We start from the raw sequence: 18,208 nt of genomic DNA on the forward strand, positions 1-18,208 counted from the left end.
CGGATAAATTAACCTGAGTCACCAACGTCAATTATTAATATAAAAAATATATTAAAATATAATATTTATTAAAAATAAATTAAATTATATATATTTATACATAAATATATTAATATCGGATTTTAATAATTAATTTTAATATATATATATATAAACGTATGTATGTGGGGCTGCCTTAGTGCCTTACCCATTTTCTCAATTGTTGACTTAAAACTTTGCAAAGGAGCAATAAATACTGCCTAAATGCATTAAAAAGTGCTATCTTTATCAAACCAAAAATATAAAAATGCGTGTAGTGTAGATATAGCTCGGTAAGGACAAGGTAGTATGCCAATAAATTATAGCTCAAATGGTATAATTTCTCTATATTCAATTAAGAGGTTATGGGTTCGAGTCTCATATCTTTAGTAAAAAAAAAAAGACAAGATAATATGATTCAGTAATTTTTTCTCATATCTTTAGTAAAAAAAAAAGACAAGATAATATGATTCAGTAATTTTTTTTTCGGAGAAATGATTGTATCTTTTAAAAAGCATAAATATTTAAAAATATTATGTGTTTGAATTTATAATTTTAAAAAATAAAAAATATTATTAAAATAAAAGTTACTTTATATCTATTAAAATAGAAAGTGTATGTAATATAATTTATATATTAATAAATATTTAAACTTATCTTAAATTAATTTTTGATGTCAAATTTCATTCACAATAAAAATTCTTTCTTATATCTATTATGTTTATTTTGAACTTAAAAATCTCTTATCAAACAAAATATTGTTTTTTATGTTTATTAAATATATTTTTTATTTAAATTTATTAAACATAGATATTGTAATTTTTTAAAAATTAATTTCAATAAATTATTTATAAAAAAAAGATTTTTTTTATTAAATTAAGTACTAATAACTGTTATGTCAATCACATCAGTTTTCATTATAAATATTTGAATATAAAAATGAATTCGGCCTCGCTTATAATTATGAAGAAGAGGGGGAAGAGGGGATTGGAGAGGAACAATTAATTTTTTTTTATCTAAATAAAATAAAGGAGATTTAAGATTATATGAATTTTTTAAATCAATTTTCGATTAGTAGATCTGTTTCATGTGTTAGGTAATTGTACTTTAGGTTAATTGGTAAAAGTTGACATCTTATGATGATTTATATTTGAAATTTATTTTCGAAAAACATGTAATTCATTCTAGGAGATTGAGCGAGCCAAAATGAGTATAAATTATTTTAAAATGTAGTAAGTAAAACTTTAAAATTTAAAACACAAAGGACTGTAACTGTTAGAATATAAGTAGAATCAATTAATATTATTTAGTATATCTGAATATTTATTATAGGAGATTAACTAATTGATCATACTTATATTCTAACAGTAACAATTTACGTATTTTTCTAATCTTGAAAAGTTTAGAACGATTTACTCGTTTTTGTAAAGTTAAAAAGAGGTGGAACAATTTATACTAACTGCAAAAGCGTAATATTTATTTGTGATTTATTCTCATACTATTCAGAACCTATTTTTACTTTTTATAGATGTGAAGCTTGTCGAAAAAAAAAATTTAAAGGGAGAAGGAAGTGTATTTCTAGAGGCATTGGAGGCCGACGCAGCAAGTGGCGGCGAATCACAGTAGAGGGCATGGAAGCATGATTCAATGATACTTAGGGAATAAGATAGCTAGTAATGAGGGAGATATATACCGTTTAAATGGTATTGTGTGGTCGACTTTATTGATGCAGAAATTGATGCATCCGCCGTAACCAATGATAGTATTGACGCACATGTCACATAATAATCAAGTTGTTTGGGATAAATGAATATTTGTGTTGCTAAACATGTGTGTTTTTCATTACTTTTTTACTTTTCAGTAGTCTTTACACTCCTTCATATTCATACATATCAACCAATTACATCTATTATCAAACTAAACACACTTTTCATAATACTTCAATTGATCAGACTCAAACACTTGATACTCAATATCTCAACACTCAATATCTCAACGAATGTTATAATTCTTCATTGTGAGATAACTTTCTCTTTGTTCTGGAACCACTGGCTGATTTTAAATTCGTCTGTGCCAAGCATTCCAGACATGTTCATAAATACTAGGGAGCTGTTGATCTGAAAATGTAAATTGGTCCATGACCTCAATATCCAAATTAGAGAAGTAAGAAGGGTACTGTTGTGTCTGAGAGCTTGAATGGACTTGAGATCTTTTGAAAAGTGTTGTGTCTCTCTCGTCGTCGTTATCATCACTAATAATAGGTAGTTTTGAATCCGATTCATCGTCTCTTATAACTTCTGCAACTAGATCTCTATCTCTAACTTCCATGAATGCAAGTTCACTTTTTAGTATAGGTGTTGTTCTTATTGCAATTGTGAGCTCTCCAAAGATATGCACATTATTCAAGTCATCTGAATCATCTGTCTGAATAGAAAAATTTACTACAAATGTCAGGGCAACATGTGGACAGTAACCTATTGACCCGCTAGAATGCCACTAGAACTCCTCTTTATCCCATGGTTGGTGAATTCGGAACATATCCACCTGAGCTACCATCTATATTAACCATACTCGTAAACAACTTCGTAGTGCACGAATATGAAAATCTAGCTTGACTGTGAAATAACTCACATGTTGTTATCGCCTTAAATTTCATATTTTTTAAATTTAACTTAACCTTGCCTAAATGAGATAAGAATTCTAGAAGATACTTGTTTTACACATTTTTTACCATACATTTTCAATTTATGTAACATACTATTTTGTAAATCCATTAAATTCATTAATAGATTTACAAACACATCAATCTATTTTTTTTAAAAGAAAAAGTAACACCCTCACTTTTGTTTTTATCAATTTTTTTTATGATGAACGAACAAGAATACATTTTTAGACATTTTTTTTCTTTCTCCCTAGACGTTTAAAGATGATTTACACCATATTCCTTAATTTATAGACTTATTCTCTTCATAAATTGTCTAATTCTTTGTGTTTTACTAGTTTACACATAAAATCGTGAAAGGATTTTGAGGTATACTCATTCTGCAAATAAATTATCCCATCTAAGTGTGTTTTAGGCTTAAAAAATGACTCTTGTGATCTTGGAACGATTTATGTCAACTTTCTAAAAAAAAATTCTAAATATAAATCGTCCTAAGATGTAATATTTAACGAATCAATATAAAATTATCCGATCTGAGATGATTTATATAAATATAAAAAGAGAAAATTTGTGTATTAAAATTTGATTTAAGAAATTTATATAAACCTAAATTCTTTTTATTTTATTTAATTGAAAAAGTTGAGAATAACCTATAAAAAAATGCATAAATAATATAATTAATTAAAAATGATTAATTTTATGGTTGCATACTATTTTTTTTAAGAAAATGTTAGAAGTCATTAAAATTAATTGTTTTAGCTATTAATTAATTATTTATATTTAAAAATATAGACTAAAATATATTATTAAATTATTAGACTAAAAAGTTAAATTAATAACTAAAAATAATAATAAAAAATAATAAATTTAAATTTTTTTTTAATAATTTTATTTATTTATTTTGGATTGATACGGGCACTTAGAAGATTCCATAATTTATTTAGTCAGCTTTGATAACCATTATTTGACCTTTTTATGACAGGACTTATTCTATTGTCCATGGTATGAAATGAAATAGTACGAATATACCCTGCGCTAAATAACATTGGTTTAAATAGTAAAAAAATGAAACTTCACTATTAGGACTTCGTAATAATTAGTCACAACAGTTTAAATTAAATATTTAAATTATTACTATTTAATGGATTCTATAAATTAATATAGAACATGTTATTGTCAAAGTGAGAAGAGGCAACAACTAAATAATACTCTATTTATTGCCGCCATTCCATTTCTACCCACTGTTCTGTTCTGTTTTAATTCTTTTCCATTTTGCTCAATTCTCTGAAGTCCGAAATATTTTCTCATAATGGAGAACATGATGGGTCTGCTGAGAATTCATGTCCAAAGAGGGGTTAATCTCGCTATCAGAGATGTAGTGAGCAGTGATCCTTATATCATCATCAAAATGGGCAAGCAGGTTCAACTTTCTTCAATCTCTTCCAAACTTCTTGTGTCTCTTTTCCGACCGCTGATGTTGTTCATCTATTTTTTTTGGACTGGGATGATGTTCATCTTTGATTCTTCGCTTTCTCTTTCTCTTTTTCTTCTTTCTTTTTTTTTTCTGGGCATTCAACAACATATTTGGTCTCTTTGTATTGTGGTATTGATCTTTTTCCTCCCTAGTTTTCCTGTCTGTAAACTCTTAATTTGTTAATAAATTAATATTCTGTTTTGAGAAATTAAATCTTCTTATTTAAAGTAAAGTGTGATTTTTTATTATATATTTTATAAATAAAAAATATTAAAAGATTAAAGATTATATTTTATACCCTAAAAGAAATGGAAAAGATTCATTCCAAATTTTTGATACTTGAACACCAGAGTTAATTTTGACTTCACCACACTCATTCTTTTCTCATCATAGTCATGGTTTTGAAACATTGATTAATCTGTTTTCTTCCGTGATTGAAGCGGTGAAGCTTCTAATTCTGCTTTGCTCTGCTCTTTTCCAAGAAAACAAAAGCACATTCCATGCGTTTGATTTAAGAAAACATTTATTATTATTATTATTTTATTAGAACTTTGTTTTTATAATTTTTCAAAAAAATAAATAAATAAATACAAAATACAAACCAAGCTGGGAAATTTTATTTTTTTTAATTCCCAAAGTAGCCCTTGCGTGTTTCTTTTTTCTTCCTTCTTTGTTTTTGACTTTTTTCCCCTTCACTGGTTCACTCGGCACGGTAACACTTTCAACGCAACTTTATTATCTACTATAACGATAGCACCTTAACTCTTTGCTCCATTAATTAATGTGTCATGCAGAAGCTGAAGACTCGGGTAGTGAAGAAGAATCTCAACCCTGAATGGAATGATGATTTGACTCTCTCCATTTCAGATCCCAATCTTCCAGTGCACCTAGTAAGTGTTCCTTCTTGCAGCTATTCATTGATAGAATTTTATGTTCTACATGTAATCCAATTTGTTACCTTCATTAAATCACTCTCAATAGTATTAGAAATGGGAATGTCTAGGAGGCCAGCAGATTTATTAAAATCTGGCCGCACTTAGCCAGCAAAAGGAAAATGAGTGATTCTCCACCATTAGATGAAATCTCACACCATTAAATACACTATTGATGGCTAATTGATGGCTATAACTCACAAAATCTGCTGACCCCTATCACTCCTCATTAGAAATTAGTATGTGAAACCAACTACGTGGATAATTAATTTTGAGGATTTATTTAAGGTTTCCATTTAGGTTTCTAACTCTGCATGTAATCAGATGCATTAGCTTAATGGAATTATGAATAAGTACTAATATGAGAATGAATGTCAGCATGTATATGACAGGGACAGATTGAGCTTTGATGACAAAATGGGGGATGCTGTGTTTGAGATTGGTTCGTTTATTGAAGCGGTGAAGATGCGGCTGCATGGTGTCCCTAATGACACCATAGTTACAAGGGTGCAGCCTAGCAGACAGAACTGCTTGGCAGAAGAGAGCCAAATTGTGGTGAGGGATGGCAAAGTGGTGCAAAATATGGTTCTCAGGCTTAGAAATGTGGAGTGTGGTGAAGTGGAACTTCAACTTCATTGGATTGACATTCCTGGTTCCAAGGGCCTCTAGAAAACACTTTCAGCTTTCAGCCTCAAGGAGTCAAGTACTTTTCATGTTAATCTTCTAATGTAATCACTTTTGCAATGTTTTAGAAAGTAGAAACAGAGTTGCAGCGGTTCATACCGAATAGTGAAAATGGTAATATGTAGTTTAATTAATATTTATTAAGACGTTTTAAGAAACCACTACAAGCTTTTCTGCCCACCTGTAAGTTATCGAAATCAAAGAGTTGTTAGTTTGTTACTGCCAGAATTATCCAAGGGTAATTTGGGAGTTCTGATTTGTGGTGTGTGTTGAACGTTGCGTGCATAGAAGACGACAAACACAGCTATGTAGGACATGCTTAACAATCTTGCACTCTCTACTGATCTCAAATCCCCACGTTTCTTGTACCTTTTGTTCATTTCGCGTGACTTGTGAATTTTCTTCTTGGAAAATTGGGGGAAGACAGAAAATCTAGAGTTAAGAGAAATAAATAAGATTAACAAATAAAAAGAAAAAAACTTGGTGATTTAATTTTTGTCTCATTGTTTTTTGGTAATTACTGTTTTCATTTGTTTAATAGGTACACAATCAGAGAAATTTAAGATTTTAATTCGTTTCAATTACTAAACAGCGTATAATATATCTAAAACAAGCAAATTTCCATGCTCGTCCCCATCCAGTTCATGTTTGTGGCCACGAATAACAACATTGTTATTTGTTAGTACTAAATTGTGTAACTAGTATTCTTTCTTCTTTTTGTTTTTGTTTATAAATTTCCCCTTTTTTTCGATTGGTTCCTATTAATAATAAATATAGAACATGTCAATGTCAAAGTGGGAAGTGGCAATAAATAAATAAGGCAGCAATATTGGGTGCTTTTGTGGCAGAGGTGACCTGCAACTATATTCTGTCCCAGTTCTATCATTCTGCCGAATTTTCTCTGGATTTTTGTCCGCAATGGAGCACATGATGGGTCTGCTGAGAATTCATGTCCAAAAAGGGGTTAACCTTGCTGTAAGGGATGTACTAAGCAGTGACCCTTATATCATCATCAGAATGGGCAAGCAGGTTCAACTTTCTTCATTCTCTTGCAATTTTTTTTGTCTCTTGTTTGTTCTTCTTGCTGGCCTCTTTTGTGTTTTTCTGACTGTTTCTTATGATTGTTCATCTTTGATTCTTTGCTGTTTTCTTTTGTCTGTTTGGTTTAGTTCTTTTGTTCAAGGCATTTGTTCTCTTTATGGCTTGTTTGGTGTTAATCTTTCTTTTTTCTTCTTCTTTTTATTTGTGACTTTAAAATGCCAATTAGTTACTTTAATTTCTTATTCATAGCAAAAGTCTCAATATCTCAATTCCGATGCTTGAACACCATAGTGAGTTTTGACTTTAGTAACACAATGGAAACTGTAATTTATTTCCATCTCCTCATAATAGTTATATATGATTTTGGAACTTTGTCAACTGGTGCACCAAATTTTATTCTATTATTTTAATTTTTGGTCTTCTATTATCCTAGAAACCTAGGAAAACAAGTTAGAATAATATAATATTTTTTTTTTCCTGAGGTAACCTTTGAGCTGCAACATGTTCATCTGGATTATAAGAAACTAGGAACCAAATCCATAGACTTGTTTGTTCAAATCATGTCTTCTTACTAAAGGCATGCTGAAATGGAAGTGTAAGGGACAAACAAAGCTATATTTTGTAACTATATGCTATATCATAGAATGGAGAAGTTAGCAACTATGTGGGGTTTGTTGTAATATACAATCTGAAGCATCTAACTAAAAATTCTCCATAATTATTGTTCATGCAGAAGGTGAAGACTAAGGTGGTGAAGAAGAGTATCAACCCTGAATGGAATGATGATTTGACTTTGTCTATTTCAGATCCTAGTCTCCCAGTACAGCTAGTAAGTATAACTATTCTTATAGCAGTTTCTGTCATTGTTTAAGAGAAAATTCGTAAGAAAATTCTATTAAAGATAATTTTAAAAAAAAATCTATTATTTTGAAATCTCTATATTTTTTTGTCCTGATTAGGTACTAGTCCTGTTACAGACGCATATTATGTTTATTATTCACTGTTATTATGTGACAGTAATCAAGATGACACTATCGTCTCATAGTTTAAGATCATAACATATGAATTGGTTAAATTTTATGATCACATTCTAAGGAGTAACACTAGAAGAGTGGAAGTACTAACAGTGTGAATGTGATTGATGCAGTTTGTGCATGACAAGGACACATTCAGCCTTGATGACAAAATGGGGGATGCTGAGTTTGATATCAGTCCGTTTGTGGAAGCGGTGAAGATGCGGCCGCAAGGCGTCCCGAACGACACGATAGTCAAAAGGGTGCAGCCTAGCAGACAGAACTGTTTGGCAGAGGAGAGCCACATTGTGTGGAGAGATGGCAAAGTGGTTCAGAACATGGTTCTTAGGCTAAGAAATGTGGAGTCTGGTGAAGTGGAGCTACAACTCCATTGGATTGACATTCCTGGTGCCAAGGCTCTTTGAACACCTAAAATGTGTGGACAAAAACATTAGGACATTCCATTGAGTTGGTTTGTTGTCTAATAAAAAATTAGGACAAAAACATAGCTCGCTTCTTGTAACATAGTCATCCTTACTCCTTAGTGTAACAATTGCTACTGGTGATTGAAATAGTTCATAGAAGTACTTGTGATGTTGATCTTCAATAATGTGAATCCTGTACAATGTTCTAGAAAGCAGAAACAGAGAATCAGAGATGCTGATGTTAATGGTTGCTTATAAATATATTTCCATTGGTTTGAGCAACGTTGTTTTGTTCGTTTTATATTTTATAAAAGATGATCTTCATCATAAACCATAATAAATGTTGAGGCCAGGGACAAAAAGTCATCTTATCTTGTTGCATTTATTATTAAAAATATTTATAATTAATGCTTTTGAATTAAAACTATTATAAGTTATGAAATCCAAAGTCCAAACTCCAAACATTTCCGTTATTAATTATTACATAAAAATATCAAGAGTAATTGGGTATTTTATGTGTGGTTTGTGTTGAATCTTAATACACAGAATAAGCCAAAGCAGCTTCCATCATCCACTCTCTAATCTAGTGATCTGAAATTCCCACGTGTCATAAACAAATTTACATACTGGCCCCTGATCCATATTGATGTTTTGTTTGTGGCCACAGAACAGAACTGAATTGAAGAATTCAACATACGAGTGAGTGAAGATTGAAGAAGTGCATCACAGCATCACTCTAGTCTCTTCTATACGCTTTTACCCCCCATCCCATCACTACGCAAAACTTGTGCAGTTCGGGCCACACTCTCTTGGTATGTCTTTAATTCCCTACCTACACTCTCCTCCAACGCATTACATTCTTTTCTGTTAACACTGCAATGGATTCCGTAGCGAGATTATGTTAATGCTGAACCCTATATTTTTATTTTATGTTAGCATTTCCCTTTTCAATCACACCATGCTGTAATGTAAGATCCAACCTATCTTCATGAATAGATCTTGATTTTTGGTTCTCTCCTCTTTCTGACAGGGGAAGTAAAAAGTGAAAACCTCTTGATGGAAATGAATATTGCAAGGTAAGCTTTAGCTGGGAAATGCATGTTGGATTTTGTTTATAATATTCTTGACATTAGCAGAATTTATAATCATAACAATCATAAGGCAGTAGAATTTCGTTTTAGGGTTATTGGATTTTGCATTTGAGGTTCTGACTTATGTATTACTAATTATCGCTGTTCTTTCATAATCTGAGTAGGTGTAGTCCCAAAACAGAGGGATCATTCTTTTCCAATACTTCAAGAACAGTAGGATGGGAGAACATGCAGAAACTTCCATATAATAATGTGGCTGTCCAGAGTCCAAGATGGACCTTGCGCAAATTCACCTCGCCCTATCGAGCTTTTACTGCAGTGTGCCCAAGAAGGTCTTTTTTCTGTAGAACGCGTTCTATGGCAACTAGTTTGGAGGAATCTTCATCTTTACAACCTGGAGAAAATTCCACTGAGGATGAGGATCCTTATGCTGAAGAAGAATTGGAAAATTTGGCACAACCACTTACCAGAGAACAGGTATTCCTTTTTAGTCACTTTGTAGTTGTTATTTGTTGTTTGATGAAAGATTGTCCTGTCTTTATATATCTTAAACACTATCTTTGCATCTCATTTAGTATGACTGAAACAAAATTTGATTCAGTATTAAAATGCTTGTATAACTGACATTTAGAACAAACACCCTTGGGAGTTAGGAGAGAATGATAGATGTAAGTATCAAGGAACACGAGTACTATCAGATTTTCAAAAGTATTTTCAGATGAGTTAGGGAAGATATTTCATGAATATATGACCAATAACAAAGGCAAGCTCGTATACAATAATAGAAGTGGCTTGAATTTGATACAGTGAACTTGCTTGTTTACTGCAGTAATCCGAGAATACTTTGTTGGGCTGACAATGCTTATATTTAAGTAATAAGAATTATGTTTTTTCTTTTTGCCAGAGTGGTTATACTATTCTTGATACTTGGGTTAATTATCTTACAAAAATCTCCCATCCCAAACTTCTTAAACAGATAATGGCTCTGCTTGTTGATACTGAAAGAGAAAAACTTACGAAGAAGCTTAGTGAAGCCAACCAGCATAATCGGTTCCTCAAAAGGCAGGTGTGTGCATATACATTTGTTTGCGTTGTTTTTAAATCGAAATCTAGGTGAAATTTTCCTTATGATAGCATTTTTCCTTGTTTAGGAAGTTTATGGTAATAGCGCAATACCTTATGTTCAGAGTTTGATTAAATCTTTTACAAGATGGGCTTATTTGAGTCTAATTGTAAAAAGATTTATGCGGAGAAGGCATGTCAGATGTGGGCAGATGGATCTAGCATCTTTCTAAGTATGATGCCAGTAAAACAAGACAATTAGTTTTGGTTTTGTTGCTGTTAAATGGAAATAGATCAACAGGAAACATGAATGGACATCCAAAGTGGAAAGTAAATGTGGTTTGATAAGTTGATTTGGCCTCGACAATTTTCATTGTTATAGTAGTTGATTTATATACGGGGTTAGTGCTGAAAGAACATGACTTAACTACAATTTTAGTATGTCTTGGTTAAGAGTTATTTGAGGCTACTGATATGGGCTTTAAACTAAACTTCAAAAATGGTCTCTTTCTTTGCAGTTGCATATAAAGGAAGATGCATTGGTAAATTTTAAAAGTGAGCTTGCTGTCATGGAACTTGAAGTTCAGGTTTACATCTACTGCTATCTTTTCACTTTTTGTGCCACCAACAGATAGTCTTACAGGCTCCTAACAAAAGGAAGATAGTCAAAACTTACTGTCTGTAGATAGATAAACATGAAATGGAAATGAAACAACCGAACAAATTTTATATGTAGTTGAACCAAAAATTTAAAATACAAAATGAATTTTTGAGGATACAAAGATACTAATCTTTAGTTAAAATATCTTGAATTTTAGTGTGAGCAGTACTAGTTTTCCTGAGCAATTTTAATGTGGTGCATACAAGATTGGTCAAGCTGTTGAGAAATGTGGGCAGTGGTATGATATTGCTTACTTGGGTGCAGGCTTTGGTCCAACTAGCAAAAGAAATAGCAAAATCTGGTATTCCAGAAGGTTCAAGGAAGATCAACGGAAAGTACATTCATTCTCACCTGGTTACTCGATTAGAAGGTATGGTTTGCCCTGGTTATTCCTCCTGATAAGCTCCATCTTATATGGTTCACAAGTTATTTGAGGACAATTATATGCTGGTTTGCATGTGAAGTTAGCAAATACAATTAATGGGAGTGCATTGTCACACCAAGCATTTCCCCTTTATATGTACTAATTGGTGCAACATGCAATTGTTTTTGCCTACATAGCTGTACATGAACAATTGATGGAACAAATAAAGGACGTTGGTGCGGCACAGTCCAAGGAGGTTTCTATTTTTTGGGTTGGAATGGCTGAGGTAAACACATTCAATGGTAGACTTCCAAAATGTTGAATGGGAATTTGGTTTGAAACTCTGAATCATAGATAATGTACTTTCACTACATCATTATTGATTAGGGAAATGCTATTCACGCTTGAGCTCCTAGTACCAACATCACATCAGACCTTAAAATATGAATTTTAATTTAATAAAATCAAAACACAAACAATCCAACCCTGTATGCTTGAGCTTTCTACCAGGGAACCCTAATTATCACATAACAATATCTCTCTTACCCTTGCAACACTTAATGCTAATGCTGTCAAAATATATAGCTTTCTATAGATAAGGGCATAGTTGACTTGCAAGGCATAGGTAGCTAGCTTGAATCATTGAACTACTGTTATTTCATAGATCGCTTGTTTGATTCAGAGCGTGCAAGTTATGGGGACCTTTGATGGTTGGAGCCAAGGAGAGCACCTTTCACCTGAGTATACTGGTTCTTACACTAGGTTCTCAACAACGTTGATGCTGAGACCCGGGAGGTACCTACCATATTTCTCATCTTGCTTTAACGCTCTATATTGAGCTTATAACAGTTAACACTGTATGATCTTCTTCTCTAACTCCCCAAAATCCCAAAATATTACTATGTGTAGGTATGAAATCAAATTCTTAGTAGACGGTGAATGGAAGCTATCACCTGAGTTCCCCATTATTGGTGAAGGATTAACCAAAAACAATTTGTTAGTTGTCGAGTGAATCATGCCTGTTATGTTGATTAATTTCAATCCTAGCAACTTTTTGAACTACGCAACTATATTTAGCTTAGTTTATAACCTAGTGAGTTTATGCCAATGCAACGTCATAAAATAATTTTGAGTTATTTGTAAAATTCAGCTTGTTCTGCATCTATGAACTTTTCATGTAAAATAAGTTTCTTTTTACTATTATGATTTTGGTGGGTTTTAAATGGTTCATTCTGTAAGATGACATTGAACCAAAAAAGTTAGACGAATTATTGAAGGGTTATAAAACTTTAATTTGGACTTGTTATGACAATGCCAGCGTGAGACTGAAAGCGAGAGATAGTAACTGATTAAGGACACAATGTGGCGCCATGCATGCCATCTCCTGAAAATCTCAAGTCAAAGGAAAGAATTATTTAGGAACTAGATGCCAAGTTTGATAAATTTGTTTATGGTAAACAAAGGCATAAACGCAACTTTCATGCTATTCCTTACCTGCTACACCATCCATTTCACTGCCACTAATACGGTATTATTATCCTTTGCCTGCTCCATGCAGCAACCCCTAAAAAAGAATCCCCCTTCACCAAATGACCTTCCAACTCTCTCTCATTATATTTTGTTTACTTTTGTCACCCTCATGTCCACCTAAATCTAGTTAATTAAATAACGTGGATTGTGGAGTGAATATATATAGAAAAAGTATAGGAAACAAGAAAAATATTAAACAATGTGAATAATGAGAATACTAGTTAACAATGTTGAGAATACTAGTTAACAATGTTGATTCTTAATTGGATAGTTATTTCTTTTGATTCGGTTTACTCATATATAGTTAACAATGACTGAATATTCACTAGGTGTACGGATTGTTATCCTAATATTAGGGTTTAGAAGGTAATTTGAAGGTGGAGTATTTTTTTATTTTATTGAGTCAATTCTAGAGCTCATTATTCACAAAAATTATTATCTACTTAACAAAACTTATATATATATATAATTTTATTTATTTGAGAAAACCCTATTATCAAGAATTCCACTAACTTTTCGTGTATCATTTTATGAAGAGGATGATAATAAGATACTTTTACATGTAAATAAATATAAGTTTCTATACGTGTATCGAAGTTATTTGTCATGTTATAGAGTAAACAATGGTCATCTTATCAACAAGAAAAATTAAATAAAAGAATTAAATACATCTAAAAAAATAAAATGGAGATTTTTTTGTAGATGTTACAGATTAAAAAAAGGGCAGTATTAGTTAGTATTATTAATTTCTGTTTATAAAATCTTTTTAACCTTTATTTTTTGAGGATATAGGATTAGAATTTGACATTTAAGATTTAAAATTTAAAATAAAAAATTATTTTAAAAAGATTTGTTGCTTTTGGTTAATAAAATTAACTCCCTAATTGAATTTTTAAAAATGTTCATATCAAAATTCAGGTACTAGAATCAGCCACTATATATTTGTGTATAAATATATATAATTTAATTTATTTTTAATATATATTTTATTTTTTCATATATATTTTATATTTGTAACTAATTTTAGTGGTTTATTTTAATATACATTTAGCATAATTTTTAAATTTTATAGGTCCTCTAAATTTTTCCTTTAGGTTTACAATTTGAGTTATATATACATTTTCAAGGAGTTTAATATTTGGTTTTTTTAATCTAGATTTTTCTACCAATATTCTAGTTTTAAATTAAATGTGATATTTAGATTTTCAATCAAATATATAACATTTAATTTTATAATATTTTAAATTTTAATAATAATTTAAAAAGTATTATCTTGTTAAAAATGATTTTTTAAATATATATATATATATATATATAACTAAATTTTAAATTTAAGATAGATATCACAAATCTCAAATCATAAGATAACGTAGTCACCAAAAAAAAAAAAATCATAAGATAACGAACTTAAATCCTATGTTAATTTGTGTTAAGTGTTAATATAAATTGATTGATGATACTCATTATTAATCGAAAAAAAAAAAGAGTACAACAGTAAAATAGGACGGAGAATAAATCTTTGCATATATAGTGAACGATCTAAAATCGTCTCCTAAAGTTAACATTTGAATTTTCATAGCATTCTTCCAAGGTCACTCTATACTAAAAACCTTGCGTTGCATGCTGGTTCTTAGATGCTCTTCTTCTTCTTCTCGAAGGTTGCTGGAGTTTGGAACGGCAACCACTTCCTTTTGTTCCTACAAAACTGTTTGGTGCTACCGCTGCGTAGGCCTTGATCCTTGAACTAACCATTTATATCATACAATCCTTATTGTTAAAGAATTTAAGAATAAGGGTTTATGATGAAGAAGAGTGCTTTTGAGAAGATGGTGATGCAGAAGAACAAGAGCAAGGGAAGCCACGAGGATCAGAAGAAGCAGCAGTGTAACAGGTTGTTGGTGAGTATCAACGTACTTGGGAGCGCAGGGCCAATAAGGTTTGTGGTGAATGAAAAGGACACTGTTTCTGCGATCATTGAAACCGCTCTCAAGTCCTATGCTCGTGAAGGCAGGCTTCCTCTTCTTGGTTTTGATCCCACCGACTTCCTCCTTTATAATGCATACTTTGATGGTATCACTCTTACTCAAGAACACCTTTTTAGGTTTCCATGAATTTTTTTTGTATCAAACTCTAAATTTTTAAGCCATAGAAATTCTCTATATCATATGAATAGAGATACATTTAGTGTTAGGGAGTAACAAGATGTGATTTTAGAAGAGTCCAATATTATAATAACATAAAGTTTGGTTCATGAGATTTTTGAAGTTGACTGGTTATTTTTATTGGTTTTTATGGAAACTGCTTTGACAGCTCTGAATCCATTGGAAGCCATAGGATCTTATGGGGTGAGGAACTTTGTGCTGTGCAAGAAGCAAGTGTGTTCATCAAAGCCAGAACCAAACACAGAGCTGATATCTCAGAAAAGCAATGGTGGTAGTGGCTTTAAGGCATGGTTCAACAAATCATTTGGATTGAAAATTTTATCCCATTGAAGAGATATATCAATTTGAGATATGAATAATGATGTGGTGTTAATCCATTTGGTTGTTGATGGTAATGCGGAAGATATATCAATTTAATAATGATGTGGTGTTAATCAATTTGGTTGTTGAATAATGATGTGGTATTAATCCATTTTGTATCTTTTCTGTTTACTCTGCCTGGTTGTATTAATAAGTTTCTTTTTTCAAAAAAAAAAAAAGAGATATATCAATTTAATGTAGAACTCTTCTACAGTTCAGTGTTCTAGCCATGATTGTTCTTTGTTATTCAATAATAATGTGTTTGTTGCAGTTGTGTGCTAGTGCTATTATTTGTTCAAGTGCTTTGTTTAAAATAGTACAGACTATGTAAAAGATGCATCTTTTTATGTGTTTTTTATTAAGCAAAAGATGCATTTTTTATATGTATATATCAAGCTCTTTATTTACATACAACGTCTACTGATTTTAGATTTTAAAATTAATTAATATGAAAATGAATATGTTATTTATTTGGTATTGCAATTCATTTTTTTTATGATTAAAGGTACTACTAATCTTATTCCAGAAATTTGATAATATAATGTGCTAAATTAATGATTTTTTATGTGATGATATGAAGAATAGAATAATTAAGAGCACTCTATGTTATCAAATATAATCCATTAAAAGAAAATAAACAAACACCAAAGTCTTAGTAGTCAAAGTTGGAATATTAAAAAAGGAAAAAAAATGTGAAAATACATATAGTCATAAAAGGTTGGATATATTTAAAAGAAAGGTCAAGAATTAAAGAGATTTTCTTGTTTTTATTTTTTTTTCTTTATTTTTAATTTATGGATAACATGCTAATAATTGCAGAAGAATAAAATATTTTAGTTTCACAATTTCTTTTAAGAAAAAATAGAAGCAGCAGACGGGGTTACGCAGCAAAAATAGAAGCCATTTTAGTTTTTATCCCATCACGCGTCTTTATTGAATACTGAATCTATGTGAATACTGAATACTAATAGAATTTTTTTTAAATTCCTAAAGAAAAATAACACAAAAAATAAAAGTAATATAATATAATAAAATATAATTTTAAAAGATACATACAATGAAAGAGAAGAGGACAGTAATACTGGTGAGGTGACAAAAAGAATAGGTATAGAGAAGGGTCAGATGAAAAGGATAATATATGATACAGTAGAAAAAGTATAATAAAAATTGGGTAGACACTCAGGGAAAAATGCTCAAAATGTCTTTATATAAAAATATTTGATTTTGTCTATTGAATAGATTATTATATATTAGATTTTTGACATATAACATAGATTAAAAATATATTTTTATTAAAAATTATTGCTATATTATTAAAATTATTATTTTGATTCAGATGTCAATTTTTTAAATTGTATAAAATTTAAATTTTTTACAAAAAATTTATTAAAAAACTATTTTATTTTTATTATTTTTTATAAATTTTATAATATTATATTTTTATTTTTATTTTATTATCATTTTAATACTTTTTTTTATTTTGAGAATTTAATAAATTTTTTTTGAGTTGAGTTTTTATTTGAAATTTTTATAATTTTTTAATAATTTTTTTTATTTATTTTAAAAATTTATATTTTAATCTACTAATTTTTATTACTAATTATTTTATTTTTAATCTAGTAATTATTATTTATTTTTAAATTTTTTGAATAAAAATTTATTGTGAAATTAAAATTTTAAAAAATATTATTTTATATTAATTTAAGAAATTTAGTGTCGTTTGAATTAATATTGGTTAGAATCATTAATATAATTATTTTTTATCTTAAATCTTTTAATTTACTTATTGATTCAATCTTATTTATAATTTATATTTTTATTATTAATTTATGTTTCTTAGAATATATTTTTAAATATGGCTAAACAAACAACTTAACAAAAAGTTGTTTTAACTATTTTTATGTGAGTGGGTACCCTAAAAATTAAAGTTAAAGATGGTTTAAAATATTGAATATAGACATGAGAAAAATAAAAAATACTTTTACAAAAAAGAGTGGATATTCTTTACTCATTAGTATTGGACACGGAGATGGCAGATGATCATTGATCAACTGTGTTTTTTCAATAGAAATTTTTATATTAGATTTCAATTCACGTTGTAGGAAAAGAAATAAATTTCAACGACATTTGAAATAACTCATTTATAAATAAGATTTGTAAATATGTTCATCTTAATTCTGTTATACATGATATTTTAATATTTTTCTTAACTTATTTAATTCAAATTTATTTAGTCTATGCATTTTAAATATAATGATCGATAACTTATGAAATATTGTTATACATTTTTTGAATCATTTATTATTTTTAATTAATTTTCAAATGATCGATCTCAAACTTGTAATCATATGAATAAAAATATTAAAAATAATTCTTCGAAAAGACAATAAATAAGTAACTGTATAACTGTACGACGATTGAATTAATAGCATGAAATAACATTACTAACAACCGTCAATTTGATTTTGAAGTTTCTACCAATAATGGAATTGTTACTTGAATTTTAATCAAATTTTAGGGTGAGGATGCACAAGAACAAGTACTTTTTGCATCAACGATGAAGAACATCATCTATAAAAAATGTTTCAAATATTTTAAAAATACTAATATTTTAATAATTTTAGTTATTAATCTTAATTATAAAATATATACATAATTAAAATTAATGGAGGAAAATAACTGAAACTCCAGTTGAAATACTTAAACATTTTAAGTAGTTTGAACAAAAT

At 29.7% G+C, this 18,208-nt stretch overlaps 4 protein-coding genes across 6 annotated transcripts; all 4 read left to right on the plus strand.

The window, feature by feature from the left end:
* The first annotated feature begins 3,820 nt into the window (after positions 1 to 3,820).
* On the plus strand, positions 3,821 to 5,998 carry LOC112733697 (protein C2-DOMAIN ABA-RELATED 1). Its single transcript, XM_025782739.2, has 3 exons — positions 3,821 to 4,100; positions 4,949 to 5,044; positions 5,465 to 5,998. Exons 1-3 carry the CDS (start codon positions 3,990 to 3,992, stop codon positions 5,753 to 5,755), a joined length of 498 nt encoding a protein of 165 aa, XP_025638524.1. The 5' UTR covers positions 3,821 to 3,989; the 3' UTR covers positions 5,756 to 5,998.
* On the plus strand, positions 5,479 to 8,531 carry LOC112733698 (protein C2-DOMAIN ABA-RELATED 1). The gene is made up of 3 exons (XM_025782740.3): positions 5,479 to 6,799; positions 7,545 to 7,640; positions 7,959 to 8,531. Exons 1-3 carry the CDS (start codon positions 6,689 to 6,691, stop codon positions 8,247 to 8,249), a joined length of 498 nt encoding a protein of 165 aa, XP_025638525.1. The 5' UTR covers positions 5,479 to 6,688; the 3' UTR covers positions 8,250 to 8,531.
* A 262-nt stretch (positions 8,532 to 8,793) lies between these two features.
* Positions 8,794 to 12,650, plus strand: LOC112733696 (protein PTST, chloroplastic). 2 transcript variants are annotated; one of them, XM_025782738.3, is made up of 9 exons: positions 8,794 to 9,061; positions 9,280 to 9,325; positions 9,505 to 9,817; positions 10,317 to 10,406; positions 10,921 to 10,989; positions 11,328 to 11,433; positions 11,625 to 11,713; positions 12,110 to 12,222; positions 12,337 to 12,650. In XM_025782738.3, exons 2-9 carry the CDS (start codon positions 9,306 to 9,308, stop codon positions 12,437 to 12,439), a joined length of 903 nt encoding a protein of 300 aa, XP_025638523.1. In that variant the 5' UTR covers positions 8,794 to 9,061; positions 9,280 to 9,305; the 3' UTR covers positions 12,440 to 12,650. The 2 variants fall into 2 exon arrangements, with proteins under 2 accessions (XP_025638523.1, XP_072068719.1); XM_072212618.1 differs by lacking the exon at positions 10,921 to 10,989 and having other exon boundaries at positions 8,890 to 9,061.
* Positions 12,398 to 15,749, plus strand: LOC112736051 (uncharacterized protein At4g22758-like). Of its 2 annotated transcripts, XM_072212620.1 has the most exons (3): positions 12,398 to 12,955; positions 14,616 to 15,027; positions 15,268 to 15,749. In XM_072212620.1, exons 2-3 carry the CDS (start codon positions 14,757 to 14,759, stop codon positions 15,447 to 15,449), a joined length of 453 nt encoding a protein of 150 aa, XP_072068721.1. In that variant the 5' UTR covers positions 12,398 to 12,955; positions 14,616 to 14,756; the 3' UTR covers positions 15,450 to 15,749. The 2 variants fall into 2 exon arrangements, with proteins under 2 accessions (XP_072068721.1, XP_025641196.1); XM_025785411.2 differs by lacking the exon at positions 12,398 to 12,955 and having other exon boundaries at positions 14,509 to 15,027.
* Positions 15,750 to 18,208: the final 2,459 nt, after the last annotated feature.

The sequence above is a fragment of the Arachis hypogaea genome, chromosome 13, assembly GCF_003086295.3.
Source record: "Arachis hypogaea cultivar Tifrunner chromosome 13, arahy.Tifrunner.gnm2.J5K5, whole genome shotgun sequence".
Taxonomy (NCBI): domain Eukaryota; kingdom Viridiplantae; phylum Streptophyta; class Magnoliopsida; order Fabales; family Fabaceae; genus Arachis; species Arachis hypogaea.

Excerpts from the sequence above, each read along its gene's own strand:
- LOC112733697 (XM_025782739.2), top strand. The coding sequence starts at position 3,990 with ATGGAGAACATGATGGGTCTGCTGAGAATTCATGTCCAAAGAGGGGTT. Across the intron at positions 4,101-4,948 it reads TCATCAAAATGGGCAAGCAG|AAGCTGAAGACTCGGGTAGT; the intron begins GTTCAACTTTCT and ends TGTGTCATGCAG. Across the intron at positions 5,045-5,464 it reads CCAATCTTCCAGTGCACCTA|CATGTATATGACAGGGACAG; the intron begins GTAAGTGTTCCT and ends AATGAATGTCAG.
- LOC112733698 (XM_025782740.3), top strand. The coding sequence starts at position 6,689 with ATGGAGCACATGATGGGTCTGCTGAGAATTCATGTCCAAAAAGGGGTT. Across the intron at positions 6,800-7,544 it reads TCATCAGAATGGGCAAGCAG|AAGGTGAAGACTAAGGTGGT; the intron begins GTTCAACTTTCT and ends TTGTTCATGCAG. Across the intron at positions 7,641-7,958 it reads CTAGTCTCCCAGTACAGCTA|TTTGTGCATGACAAGGACAC; the intron begins GTAAGTATAACT and ends TGATTGATGCAG.
- LOC112733696 (XM_025782738.3), top strand. The coding sequence starts at position 9,306 with ATGGAAATGAATATTGCAAG. Across the intron at positions 9,818-10,316 it reads AACCACTTACCAGAGAACAG|ATAATGGCTCTGCTTGTTGA; the intron begins GTATTCCTTTTT and ends CTTCTTAAACAG. Across the intron at positions 11,714-12,109 it reads TTTGGGTTGGAATGGCTGAG|AGCGTGCAAGTTATGGGGAC; the intron begins GTAAACACATTC and ends TGTTTGATTCAG.
- LOC112736051 (XM_072212620.1), top strand. The coding sequence starts at position 14,757 with ATGATGAAGAAGAGTGCTTTTGAGAAGATGGTGATGCAGAAGAACAAG. Across the intron at positions 15,028-15,267 it reads TTATAATGCATACTTTGATG|CTCTGAATCCATTGGAAGCC; the intron begins GTATCACTCTTA and ends CTGCTTTGACAG.